General features: G+C 39.6%; 1 protein-coding gene across 3 annotated transcripts in view; it reads right to left on the bottom strand.

Annotated features, from left to right (window-relative positions):
* CSNK1D (casein kinase 1 delta) overlaps positions 1–14423 on the bottom strand; it is a 71543-nt gene that overhangs the window by 19256 nt on the left and 37864 nt on the right. For all 3 annotated transcript variants that reach the window (XM_036753845.1, XM_036753848.1, XM_036753847.1), the window contains exons 4-8: positions 11963–12191; positions 11274–11444; positions 10424–10572; positions 6827–6998; positions 996–1135 (exon numbers count right to left, since the gene is read on the bottom strand). In XM_036753845.1, coding sequence (XP_036609740.1) covers positions 996–1135; positions 6827–6998; positions 10424–10572; positions 11274–11444; positions 11963–12191 — 861 coding nt within the window. The remainder of the gene's footprint in view (positions 1–995; positions 1136–6826; positions 6999–10423; positions 10573–11273; positions 11445–11962; positions 12192–14423) is intronic.

The raw sequence follows: 14423 nt of genomic DNA, 5'->3' as shown, positions 1-14423 counted from the left end.
ATAACGCACGTAAAGATTTGTCCTAGTTTGTTGAGGTAGGTATGTCACAGTATGCATCAAAGCAGAGAAAAGAGAGAAAAAGAATGTGCATGGAATAAAGTGGTTAAGAGGGAGAAATCTGAGACCTGGCTTGGAGCTGAGGATACTTTATCATGGCTCTGCTGCCTCCACCTTGTAGCAAGTTTATATTTACTTCAATGGGCAAGTTCTCATTAGTGAAGCGAGCAAATAAGATATAGAGGAGGCATAAAACCAAATTTAACCCAATTCAATAATACTGTACTAGAGAAAAGAAAGTTACATATCACCCACTGTGGAACATGTGTAACCCAGACTTGACATGTGTCCAAAGGGCAAAGGGACACCTGTTCACTGCACAAAGACTCACACTACAAGCTATTAACTCTCTCTCTTTTTTAAAAAATCAATACCTTGACTCATCTTGCTCTTTACCGGGTTTCGTTCTCTAACCAAAAAGAATGAGGAAAACTTTTCCAGGCAGGGCCTATAATAATGAACATGAGGTACAGGCAAGTCTGTTGTTTAGATCATGTCTATGAAAGACAGAAATCCAGGGTCCATGATCATAGTACTCGATGGGAGGCAAACACAGGAGGGATATTAAATAAGAAGAAGAGAAAAGGCCCTCAATGTTTCTTTGCTTATTGGCTCCTTGAAGGAAAAGGGCCCTTAAGTATGTATAGCTCGACTCCCTTTTGAATCTCAACCTTGTCAGGAAAACAGCAATTACAAATCTGAGTCCCAGGAAGCTGGGAAGACTTCTAAAATATCCAAAAGATTTCCAATAGGCTTTACTCCACTCATATCCTTGAGGTAGAGAACAAAAAACAAATGACATACAAGACACCAGGGGATCCATTTTGTCTAGTCAGTACAGGGGAAGCAGCAGGTTAAAACTGAGGAGTCACAATTACACACATTACCATGCTTTGATCCCTAGCTCTCCCCCTGTAAGGTGTACCCAAATTCCGTACCTGTGAGGTTGACATGCGAGAGGTATCTTGTCTGCCTGTTAAATCAGACGAAGAGATATTGACTGGGGCACCACGATGCAGTCTCATACTCACTTTCCGCTCTCTTTCCATTCCAGAGACAGGCCGAGGAGAGGTGTTAGCTAGGTGAAAAGACACCAACTGAGTAAAACTGTAAGGTCTTTCTTTATTCACCAATCTTAGAATCTAGATTCAAATTCCATTATTTAGCATATTTTGCTTTTAAAATCAGGTTCAACAAGTTCATGCAACATCAGGCACAGGAATAGCTTTGTTTTATCACCCTACTGGTTATCTTGTCATCTTAGAATTCAAACTCAGGGGCAAGCTTGGTGGGATGAATACTGACAAAGCTCATCCATTTGCAAAATGTTACAATACTTTCAGACCATCTGTTTAATCAAATGATTAAAAAACTATCAAGCACCTGAGGCAGAATTAGAACTAAGGTCTTCCTGACTCCAAGTCCAGTACTCTAAGCTTTGCTCCCTACCTATCAACTACCAAAATATATTGAGAGGAAAAGTACAATTTACATATGGGTAACAATGGGATAAAAAAAGGTAACAAGTGGTTTAATGATAATTTTATCCTTCAAAGGAAAGAGAAACCAACAAAGGGAAATTCTATACAGGATAAGATTCTCATTAGCAGAGAGCAGTGGGTTAGGAATGAACACGGTGGAAATGTTGTGGGCAACCTACTATTCCATCTTAGGAGTTTATGAGAGAGGAGAGGACAAAATTTGGACAGTCTGATGTGCACCCTAGATTTGGGGAAAGCAGAATTCCTTTTTCTTTTTTTAAAGACTAGGTCCCTTCTTGGGTCCAATCTCACTACTCAGTGTGGGAATTTTGACTTGCTCCATTTTCTGACCTGGGCATAACTCTCTAACAATTCTGAACTCCTGAGATCAAGAGATTCACCAGCCCCATAGTTAGGATTACAATTGTGTTGACCACATCTGGCTGGGAAAGCAGATTTCAAAGGATTCTGAGCAAAGATAGGTAGTATTCCATAGACTAAAATGCCTGAAGGGATACAAGCCCAGGAGGGATGGCAGATGTTCAGAAATGAAATTCTGAAGACACAAAAGGAAACAAGTTCCACTGAGAAAAGTTTTATAGCATAATCCTGTAAAAACAGTGTTAGGGATGTTAACCTTTTGAATGAGCTAAGGCTTTTGAAGGAAATTAAGGAAAACAAAAATTATTTTTAGCTGGGGGTGGGGCGCAAAAGGAGGATCAAAGAAAGTATAGGACCTTTGTTTGAGGTGGATGGAATGTTGATAACTGATAAGAAAGAGGAGACAAAATGGCCTTTATGTTGGAAATGACAGAATAAAAATGACTAATAGGGAACTGATACCCAAAGTAAGTAAGGAGATTATTAAATTCAGGTAATCCAGCCCAGATATCTTCTCAGGTCCTGAAAGAACTGGCTGATGTGACTGCTGAGCTTCTTTCAGTGATAATATGTATTGGAAAATGTACAGGGGGTAGCCAGGTGGCACAGTGAGTAGAGCACCGGCCCTGGAGTCAGGAGGACCTGAGTTCAAATCCGACCTCAGACACTTGACACACTTACTAGCTGTGTGACCTTGGGCAATGACTTGCAAATGACTTACCCTCAACTGCCCTGCCTTCCCCCTCACAAAAAAAAAAAAAAGGAAAATGTACACAAGGAGATGTACACAAATATTGAAGAAGAACAAATATTGTCCTACTTGTCAAAAAAGAGAGGAAAATAAAGCCTGTAAACCATAGGCCAGTGATTTTGACTTTGATTTCTGGAAAGATTCTAGAATGGATCATTAAAGAGATGGCTGGTGCACATTTAGAAAGCGAAGCAGTGATTCTGAAGAGCCAGCATGGGTCCCAGGAAGACAGGTCATACTAGAATAACCTAACTTCCACTCAGGTCTTCCCAACTCTTAGACTCAGTGGTCTACACTATACTCTTATCACCTAGCTTTCCAGTGGAGAACCCCAAGGATCTGTGTTTGGCCTAATGACTTGGATGGATAAAGACACAGGTGGTATGCTCATTAAATCTGCAGGTGACACAAAGCTTGAAGGAATAGTTTAACAATAGGGTTACCATCCCTGAAAAGATCTTGATAGGCTAGAACACTGGGCTGATTCTAATAATTTAACAGGGATAAATATAAAGCTAACTTGCACTTAGGTACAAAAAATAATCAACTCCACAAATATAAGCTGGGGAAAGGTATAGATAGATAGCAGTTCTCAAAAAAATCCTGGGAGTTTTACTGGCTGCAAACTCCATGTGACAGCAGTGTTTGCAGCAGACAACAAAGCTATTGTAATCGTGATCTACATGAAGAGAAGCAGAGCTTCTAGGAGTAAGGAGGTGATAATTTTATATTCTCTGTTTAAGACCTCACATGAGGGATGGGGTAGGGGTGGGGGTGTATTATGTTCCATTCTGAGGACACTGATAAAGGGGATTGTGTCCTGAGGAGGGCAACCAGGATAGTGATGGGCCCTGAGTCCATGATACATGGGGGCTTGTTGAAAGAACTGGTAACTTTAGCTTGGAGAAAAGAAGAAGCATGGGGGACATAATAACTATGTTCAAGTATTTTAAGTGGAGGAGGGATCAGACTTATTCTTTTTGGCTCCAGGGAGCTGAACCAGAAGCAATGAATGGATAGAAGTTACAAAGAGGAGAAGATTCTGGGAAGATGGCAGAGTAGGTCAGAAAATTTCAAGCTCTCAAGATTTTCCCCAACAAGAGAGATAAAATAGCACCTTAGGGAGAATAAAGTGCTGGTAAAAATAAATAATAGGGGCACATCCAGGGTTTTCCTGGGACAATCTGAGAAAAATCAGAAGAAAAATTCCAGGACAAGGCTTGGTCCAGGTGAACAGTAAACACCTCTAGGCTGGGGTCCCCCTTTAACAACAAAGCAGCTAGCCCTGAGGTTAGTTGGTTTGAGAGGTGGCCTCAGCCCCAGGAACTTTTACCCCTGGGACAGTGAGAGGAGTTGGGCATCTGAGCCCCAAAGAGAGAACCTCTGCTGATGAGGAACGCCAGACCCAGCTGTGCTGTGAAGAGCAGTGGGGGCAAGAAGGAACCAGCACATGTCTGGTGACTGCAGAAGCAGTGGGGCAGAAAGTCCCTGGCTGTGGGCACTTACAGGAAGTTGGAGGTTTGGTTTTGGTTAAGGCTAGAGGGGAGAACTGAAGATCTGGGGCAAGAGGCACTATCTCTCATACCCCAGGGCTAGAGGTGATTACAAAAAGTAAGCTTTTACCACAAAAAATGCACAGGCAAAGGAGAAAAAAATCTAACCATAGAAAGCTATTATGGGAATAGAGAAGACGGGGTTCATCTTCAGGAGTAACCAAGTACCCAAACAGTAATGTCAAATGGTGACCTGCCCGAAAAAGAATTCATAGAAGATCTTAAAAAAGACTTTAAAAACCAAATGACACAGATGGAGGAAAACCTAAAAAAAAAAAAAGAAAAAAAAGAAAAAAAAAACACACCTAAAAAAAAAAAAAGACTACTTCAGGAAAAACAAGAAGATTATGAAAGGAAAGTCAACCAACTAGAAAAGGAGATCCAGAATCTTAAGGAAGACAATGACACCTTGAAAATCAAAATTGGGCAAGGGGAAGCCAGTGAAATGAAATTAAGAAATAATTAAACAAAATAGGAATAATAAAAAAATAGAAGAGAAAGTGAAACATAAGAAAAACAACAGGTTTGGAGAATAGATCAAAAAGAGAAAGCATAAAAACACCGGACTAACTGAAAGTGATGATCAAAAGAAGAATCTTGATACACTAATACAAGAAATAATTAAATAAAATTATCCTGAAGCACTAGAACAGGGGTGGGGGTGGGGGGGGGAGGTGGGGGAAGGGGTGGGAGAATAGAAACAGAAAAATATCCATTGGTCACCACTTAAAGAGATCCTATGAGGAAAACTCATAGGGATACGGTCAAATTCTGAAACCCCCAGCTCAAGGATAAAATATTAAAAGCATCAAGATTAAAACAATTTCAATATGATGGTGCCACAATCAATCACACAAGACCTAGCAGCAGAGACATTAAAAGACCACAGGTTTTGGAACACTACATATTGAAGAGCAAAAGAACTGGCGCTCTGGCCAAAAAACGTCATACACCCTGCAAAGTTAAGCATTACCCTGAGTGGAAAAAAAAAAAGACATTTGATCAACTGTCAGACTTTCAAAGCTTTGTTAAAGAAAACAACCTGAAGATCTGACATACAAAAGCCAAGAGAAAGAGACTGATTATAAGGGATTCATAAGGACAGACTGTCTACTTTTTATGTATGTAAAATGTAAAACCTATGTCTAAGATTCTTATTAATAATTGGGTAGCTCATAAGAAAGATTGAGGCAAACCTGAGTGTGATAGGAACCCAAAAAGTAAAACCATTTAGGAACAGCTAAAAAGAGTAATTATTTTATACAAATGAAGTGCAAGAAGTAGAACTGATACAGAGAAATTAGACGGGAGACTAGGGCTGATAGTTCTGATAACCTACTTTCATCAGGAATGGGCTTAATGAGAGGGAACAACACATATATATTTATAACAGTAAAAAAGTCTTCTAAATTCAGAAGAAATAAAATGGTAGGGGCACAGGGAAGGATCCTTACAGGGGAGGGTAAGGGAATAGGTAGAAGTGGGGTATAGAAGCGTGTTTAGATTTATGGGAATGGGAGGATAGGGGAAAATGGGAGGATAGGGGAAGGATCCTTGGAGGGGAGTAGGCAAGTAAAAGGAGGGCAACATAGAGGGCAAAAATAAAGTAGAAGAGGCAGGAAACAAGAGATATACCCAAACAAAAAAAAGATCAAGAGTAGAATTTGTTTGGGAAAGTATATATCTATATATGTATATGTATGTATTCATAGCTATAGAGAAACATCCAAACTTAATTGTAGCCTTCTGGGGGGGAGAACAAAGTAAAAAAGTGTACAGCACAGAACAAAAGAAAACTTACAAGGAAGCAAAGAAAAGATGGACAGTTTTCAACACAAAATTATTATTTATCATACAGGCGTTCTTGAAATGAAAATTTATTATTACATATTTTGAATCCTTCTTATGTTCTGCTATGCACGTGACATGTTTTTTTTTCTTTCTTACTTTGTATTTAAGTTCCAATATTTAAATTTATGATATGTTTTTATTTCTTTTCTCTATTCTGTATTTGTGTCCTGGCCTTTGAGTCGTAAAATTAAAAAAAAGAATAAATTAAAAAAAAAGTTGCAAAAGGATCAATTTAGGCTTGATGTTAGGAAAACTTTTAAAATTACAGCTGTCCAAAAGTGAACCGGCCTGACCTCGGGGGCTCTTTTGAGAAGATGCTGGATGATCACTTAGGGTGCATATTATAGTGGGGATTCCTTCTGTGTATGAATATGTTGTATGAGATGGCCTCTGAGATCTCTTCTGTCAGATTTTGGGATTCTGTGAAATGCTTTCATAAAGGCATTTTTTCCAAGAGAGCTGCATCATCTGTTTGCGGGTAATTATCATAATAAATTTAATTGATAAAAAATAGGCAACATAGACATAAAACCTGTTAACAATTAAATGAATTACTCAGGTACAGAAGTGTTATCTCATTTGTATATGATCCCAGAGCAAGCTGCAGCTCAAGCTGGGAAAAGATCTCACAAGTTCTAAATGGTTCTTGAACCATCAACTTCAAAAAAGTTAAATCAGAAAAAAAAAGAAAACAAAAATAAACTACCAGTTAAAAAAAGCCTGGAGAAAGCAGCTTTTGTGGGCTCACTTACCAGTATGTGAGGTAGGGGTGAGGGGAGTGGGAGGAGCTACATCTTGTGTTCCCCTGAGGCGGCCTGATGCAGTGGAAGGGAGACCCCGAGTGGTTGGATTTCGGGAGTGTCTCAATCGCTCCTCTCGATCCCGACGTTCCCTTTCGGCATCATCAGCTGCCCGGCTGGCACCCTGAGGAAGGCCAACATTGTCAGACCTGGCTTACTGCTAACTTTATCAATATTCCTTTACAATTACTTGGCAACTTGAGAAAACACTAAGCTATTATTTAGGGGGAAGACTTGTCTCGTGATGAGGTTAATATGGAAAGGTCAGGAGGATTTACTATTGTCATCACAAGGAAAGAACCCTGTTAAGTCACCTATAGGTAACTAGGGGGCTCAGTATAGAGAGCACTTGCTAGGCTTGGAGTTGGGAAGACTTGAATTCAAATTCAGACTCAGAGACTTACTAGCTGTGTGACTGACTCGAGCCAAGTCGCAACCTCTTTTTGCCTTGGTTGCCTCAACTGAAAATGGGGATAATAGCACCTACCTCCCAGGTATTTACATTTATAAAGCATTTAGCCCACACAGTAGGTGCTTAATAAATGCTTGTTTCTTTCCTTCCTTCCTAGGCAAGAGAAACTCCATCTCACAACTCTTAAATGCAATCATATAGAGAAGCTCTAAAAGCATCTTCAAATCCTGTAACTATTGATTCTATGAATGTTCCCTTTTAATTCTATCTGTGCCTGCAAATCACACAAAACATTTATGTACTGTGATGTGACCTTTTGGGGGAGGTAGAGGCAGGACAGGGAAGGAAGATAAACAGATTATCAAAAGCCAAGGTACAGTCAAAGAAAGGGCACAGAGTGGGTGTGTAGGTATGTATGAGGTATGGTATGAAAGCAGGTATGAAACCAGATGCTGCTAAAGTACAGAAAATCTGAGTTAGTAGCATAAGGCCAGAGGGTAAGAGATGTTATTAAGTGAATTACATTTAGTCTGTGTTAAGAGGGTAGGTAAGACAGAAAAGGCAAAGTGCTATCATTGAAGAGGTTACACCAGGGGAGGATTGATGTGGATGCATATGGCTGCATTCATAGTGTAGCTGTTTTTGCTAGAGACTCAAAATTAAAAATATGGCCCAAATCACAAACCCATGGGTACATTTCCCTATTATCACTACCACCAGGGGGCCACCAGCAGTGGCACCTCAGATAACGGCTTTACAGTTTATCAAGTATTTTCATACACATTCCATTTTACACACTTAAGCTATGACAGTCTTGGCCAACCAATGTTTAAAGACTAATAAATTCCCTTGTTAGAAAGAAAACAACACGAGAGAATAAGTTATAAATGACTTTGTCGGGAAGGGTACATGCTGAGAAACCAAATTCTGAGTAGAAGAATCAACAGAATCAACAAGCATGTTCAATTGCACCAGAAAGATTCCCTTCCTCTAGGTTCTGCAGGTTTCTAAATCCCCTAGGCCATTTTCTTGAGAACTAGAGCTCAACCACAGGAACCCTGCCTATGATGTCTCTTCTTCTCAGAAGGGATAGCATGAAAAGAAAATTACAAAATTTCCAATGACCCTCCCTTCTTAATTATAGTCACTTATTATACAACTGAAGTGAACAGGCAGAATTCACACAGAATAGAAATATTTAACTCCCTCCACCCCAAAATAGGGAAAAAAAATCTGGAGTTCTCACTATGCATCCTATGAAGGAATGATGTAACTATTAACACCTTCAAGTTCCATTATTCACGTCAGTCTAGTCCCAGAATCACAGACTCTATAGGACAGCAAGTATAGGAGGGGCCATCTGGTCCAATTTGGCCAAGATTCCTCTCTACAATATGCCCTCCTTCAAAGCATTTATCTAGTTTTCACCTGAAAAGCCTAAGGGGGAACCCACTATCTGTAGAGTCTACTACATTTTTAGATCTGTTAAAAAGAAGTCCTTCCTTACACTACCACCGAAATATACTTTTTACAACTTCTACCCAGTGGCCCTAATTGTGCCTGTGGGGCCAAGAACAGAGAGAGAACAGAGCAACAGGTGCTTCTCTGGTCTAGGAGTCTAGACTTTTCACAATGTATCCCAAGATGGCTCTTGCTTTCTTGGCTGCCATATCATATTGACTTACACTGAATATGTAGGCCATTAAAACCTTTAGTTTTTTTTTTCACATGAATATTGCCCGGCCATGGCTTTCCCACTTTTGAATTGTGAGGTTGATTTTTTTGAATGCAAGTATAGATCTTTATATTTATCCCCATAAAATTTCACATTATTTGATTCAGGCTATAATTCTAGACTGTCATTATCTTTCTGAATGCTGACTGTGTCATCCAATTTGTTATCTATCTAGCATAATATCACCTGAAAATTAGATAGGTGTACTTCATTCACAGGTCACTGATTTAAAAAAAAAAAAAAGGATGAGTAGTCCAGGGCAAAAGACAGACTCCCAATGCCCTTCAATAAAGACCTTCTTCCAAGCTGAAAGAGAGTCATTAACAGCTACTCTGAGTCTAGTTTTTCACCAATCTCAGATCTACTGGACTTTACTACTATCTAGATCACCTCTCTCCATCTTCACAAGCATAACAAGAATAGCTTTGTCACATGTACCTACCATTTCTATAGCATTTTCCTCATCTTCCAGTTTAGTTACCCTGTCAGAAAAAAACGTTAGACTGGCACAGCTGTTTTTAATGAAGCCATGCTGGCTCTTGGTGGTCACAACTTACCTTTCAAAATGTTCACAAACTACCTATTTTACAATATATTCTAATTTTCAAGGATGAAGTGGCTGACTTATGGTTACACATTCCAACTCTGTTGTGATCCTCTCTCCAAACACAAATGCTTAAATTGGGCAAAAATGAAACTAACCCCAAATTCTGGGGCAAAATACTCTTGGCATTATTGGTTAGCTCTTTTTCATTCTGTAAAGTCATTCTAAGGCTTCCTGTTTTTGTGTACCCTTTGAGGAAGAGGTCTGACTCTGTAGGCTGTAGATTTCATCACCCTGGATGGGTTTCAATTTGTTTTGAGTTGATAACTGAATAGAATGAATTCTTAACAAAAGTGGAAGTAGAACAGCTTAAGCCTGAATTCTTACTAGTTCTGTACCAAATATCACCAACCCAGGGTTGTGTCAGATGAAAAAAAGGCCAAGGGCCAAGGGAAAACAGTAGTACGGAACCAGGATTTACAAAATCAATTAACTATGGGCAAAGAAGTAAAAACTCCAAAGAAAGATATAAGACAATACTTGGATAGGTATTTCAAAATAAGGCAAAACACAATTCCCAAGGCCCCATTAGTCCATTTTCTGGGACCAGGCTGTCATGATGACCCATGGTATATATCCAGGTTGTCAGGAGGCTTCCAGGTACAGCATAAACATTTGAAGGACTCCAATGTCTTTCCCTTTTTACTCCAGCATTTCAATGTTACTGGGATTATAATTATCCAAGTGATTTAAAAAAGGAGGTAGAAAATAGGAAATGCTACCTGAATAACTCTAAAACAAAAAGTAAAATCCTATTTGTGAACTCCAGTCCTTAAAAGGAACAACAGTGATACTTACAAATTTGAGCATGTTCCAGTCAAACACATAGTCATAGGAAAAACCCTGGCGATGGAACAGGTTTCTGAAGAGCTGTCTCAGGTAGGAATAGTCAGGTTTGTCATCAAAACGCAAGGAACGACAGAAATTCAGGTATGTGGCAAATTCAGCTGCAAAACATTGAGAAACTCAAAGCTATAGCCACAGTATGGAAACCTGGTTTGAGCGTTAGTACAATTTTCCTCCTACAGTTTGCTTGCGTTTATTTTTATCTTATCTTTTATCTGTGTTATAAATACATTACAAAATAGAACCATGATCTAAAACGTAGATGAAATCAGAGGTAGTCATCATTGTTCTGGAACTTAGATCCCAGAAGGAAATTTATCTGACGCTACCAAGAACTGAGGCACATGTTCTGGGAATGCCTATGTAAAGAACATGAAGAAAAGCTAATGGAACAATAACATCGGGAGCTGAAAGAAGAGTTATTTCAGCACAGCAAGTGAAATGAGGTAAGGCTATGGAGTACAATACTAGTCATATAAGAGATAAGGTCAAGGAACTGGGCAAAAACTTGTCTCTTCTTGACAATCAGACACGTTCAACATTTAAGCAGCAAAGAAGATAAGGACAGGTTGTGCGAAGCATTAACTGTCTGTCACCTTTCTGGTCTGTGAAGAGAAAAAAAGTGTTTCCTTCCACAATGTTTCTTCTAAAGACAAAACTGAGGTGCTGAGAAGCAAGCCTATTACCATTTGTGTTTGTTTGCTATTGGATTACACTTCTTCCATATAGTGACAGAACGGATGTATAGCTTACTAAGTGAAATTTAACAGTGTGGAACAGGCAGACTCCCACAGAGACTTACAAGGGTAGCCTTTACATAACACTTCAATGGGAGTGGACATTTTCTTTTCACTAATTCTTTCATATTTTTGTCTCTTGGTAGCAGCCTTCAGACCCTGCCAGGGTAGGGAGCCCAAATTGAAGTACATCAACACATAGCCCAGGGACTCCAAGTCATCCCTTCGAGATTGTTCTGAAGAGAAAGGACAAAGAAAGAAAAATATATATGACAGGGTGACAACATTCATTCATTCACTGTATTTTTAAAGTAACAAAAAATTCACAAAGTAAATGCTTAACAGTCACATTATGGAGAAAAGAAAAAAACCTTCAAAAATTACAATAAAACTTCTTGGGTACCTTGGATTTATAATAAATTGCCACTCTTGCCTTAAACTAAGTCAACTAACCCTTAGCCTAGGGTAAAATAATGACTGTAAATAAAAAGCAAAGTTACCAGCCCTTCAAATCTTAAAACAAGACAAAGCAAAAAAACAAAACAAAACAAACAAAAAAAACCACCTGCTTTCAATTCAGTTACTTAGAAGCTACAACCTATCTGCCACAACGATGCAATGGTCACTGGAGGGGTGCACATTCTGATGACGGCCAAGTAGCAGTATTACATTTCCAGATTTGAGAGATAAGGAGTCCAGAAGGTCAGTGACTCCCCGTTTTCTTGGTAAGAGAGTACACTACACAGAGGCTCACCAATTCCAAGATGAGTGTTGATGGAGGCATAGCGAGCAGTTCCTGTGAGGTTTTTATTCTCACGATAGGGTATGTGCTGATGGGTCCTAGCATCCCGGTACTTCTTGGCCAACCCAAAGTCTATGATGTAGACCAGGTTACCCTTTTTTCCCAGTCCCATAAGAAAATTATCCGGCTTCACATCACGGTGGATGAAGTTCTTTGAATGAATGTATTCAATCCGACTAATCTATAAGCAAGAAGTAAAAAGAGTTGGTCAAGATGTGAGCAACAAGACGGAGGATTAGACATTTCCTCTCACCCCACGACCTCTCAAAACAGAAATGATACGCCAAGGATAAAACAACTTCGGCTACCTCCACTGTCATGGGCACCCAGAATCCACAAGCAGGTAAAAAATGAAAACCCAAACCAAAACCAACAATGTTCACTGACACCAAGTTCACTCAGCACCCCATTCCCTAGCTCCCACACTGTTAAGGCAACACTAAGCAGAGTCAAGGACTTAAAGGCTTGCAACAAAATATATCTCCGGTGCCCCCTTCCTTTCTCCACTGCCTTGGAGATTCCAGCTCCAGGCTGCCAAAGTTCACTCCTCAACATCGAGTGCTTCAGAAGCCCTTTAGGAGCAAAGGCATGCTGGGAGCTGCCATACTTGTAGCAGCAGACAACCCTGTAGCACCAGTGCTGCACAGCTCTGCTCTGCTGGGGCTGCCAGTGACAGGGGAGCCAATCCCATAGTGCCAGCACAGTGACTCTCTAAACTGCTGGTGTTAGGCCAGAAGAACAGATAGTAGGTAGGACACCAGGGGAAGACACTGTGTGTGAAGGGCTGTGCAGCAGTCCACTCAGCTGGAGGTAAAGAGTTCATCATTCATCTGGAACAAGTTCAGCTACCCAAAAGTCACTTGGGGCAGAGACCCGGGCAGATGAACCATGAATTACCTGCTGTAAAAGGAGGCTGAGAAACTTTGAGATCCAGCCCCCAAGGAAACCACCATAAGAAGACAAAGCCAGAAAGTGTGCAATAGGGAAAATCAGGGGAGGAAAAAAGACTAAAATTACCAAAGAGATTTGGGAGAAGAAAACTCAAAGGTCTTGAACATAAGCAGATATATGAACAAGGAAATCATTTAACAACAGAAGGAACCAGGGCCTCTAGACCTAGTAAAAAGAAAATGATCCAAGATTTCAGACAGGAGACCCTACAGAATAGTGAGGAAAGCATGGAACTACAACGCACTGTTCCTGAGAGGTTCAAAAGAGAAACAAGAAGTCTGAGAGCAGAATTTATGACCCTCAGAGCAAAAAGAATGAAGAAAATAGAAAAACTAGACTCTGTGATGGCAAATCTCACCAAAGAAACAAAAGAAAGAGCAAGAGAATGGGAATGTAAATATAAAGAAGTGAAGAACAATCTAGAAAAGTAAAAAACAATAGCATTAAAAGACAATATGCTAATTATATAAACAAAACATACAGGTCTTAAGATAAGGTGCTTAGAAACAACCCAAGGATCATAGGTTTCCCAGGAGAATATGACCCCTCCCCAAAATAACACCATAATGCAGTAAATAAAACTGCACAGAGCTTCTGAACATAGAAAAAGAAATACCGATTGAAAAAAATTCATAGATCATCTCCAGAAAACAAAAACAAACAAAAAAAACCCCCAAAGCTAAAGACACATAGTGGTTAAATTTAACAATTCAGTTCAGAAACAAAAAGTTCTACAAGCTACCAGGGAAGGATTTTCTTTTTTTTTTTTTTTAATTTTGATTTTTAGTTTACAACACACGGTTCTACATAATTTTGAGTTCCAGATTTTCTCCCCTCCCTCCCCAAGATGGCATGGAATCTCATATAACTACCATGTATAACTTCGCATTGAATTAATTTATACTCTGGTCAAGTTGTGGAGAAGAATGATGACCAATGGAATGAATCATGAGAAAGAAGAAACAGAACCAAAAAAAAAAAAAAAACCAAACAAAAAAAAAACCCAAAAACAAAAACAAAAGAGAAGGAAAAAAGGGGGAAAAAAAGGTGAGCATGAAGTGTGCCTCAATCTGCATTCAAACTTCATAGTTCGTTCTCTGGATGTAGATAGCATTCTCCATCGTGAGTCCTTTGGAGTTGTCTTTGTACCTTGTGTTGCTGAGAAGAGCGAAGTCTGTCAGGGTTGGTCCTCACAGAATCCATATATCTGTGGTTATGTATAACGTTCTCCTGGCTCTGCTCTGCTCACTCAGCATTATGTCGTGTAGGTTTTTCCAGGTTGTTATGAAGTCCGTATCATCCCCATTTCTTATAGCACAATAGTATTCCATTACCTTCATATACCACAGCTTGTTCAGCCATTCCCCAATTGATGGGCATCCCTTTGATTTCCAATTCTTAGCTACCACAAAAAGAGCTGCTATAAATATTTTTGTACATATGGGTCCTTTTCCTGCTTGTG

The sequence above is a fragment of the Trichosurus vulpecula genome, chromosome 4 (genome assembly GCF_011100635.1).
Source record: "Trichosurus vulpecula isolate mTriVul1 chromosome 4, mTriVul1.pri, whole genome shotgun sequence".
Lineage (NCBI taxonomy): Eukaryota > Metazoa > Chordata > Mammalia > Diprotodontia > Phalangeridae > Trichosurus > Trichosurus vulpecula.
Note: the sequence above shows the minus strand (reverse complement) of the source record. Positions and strands in the feature narration are given on the sequence as shown.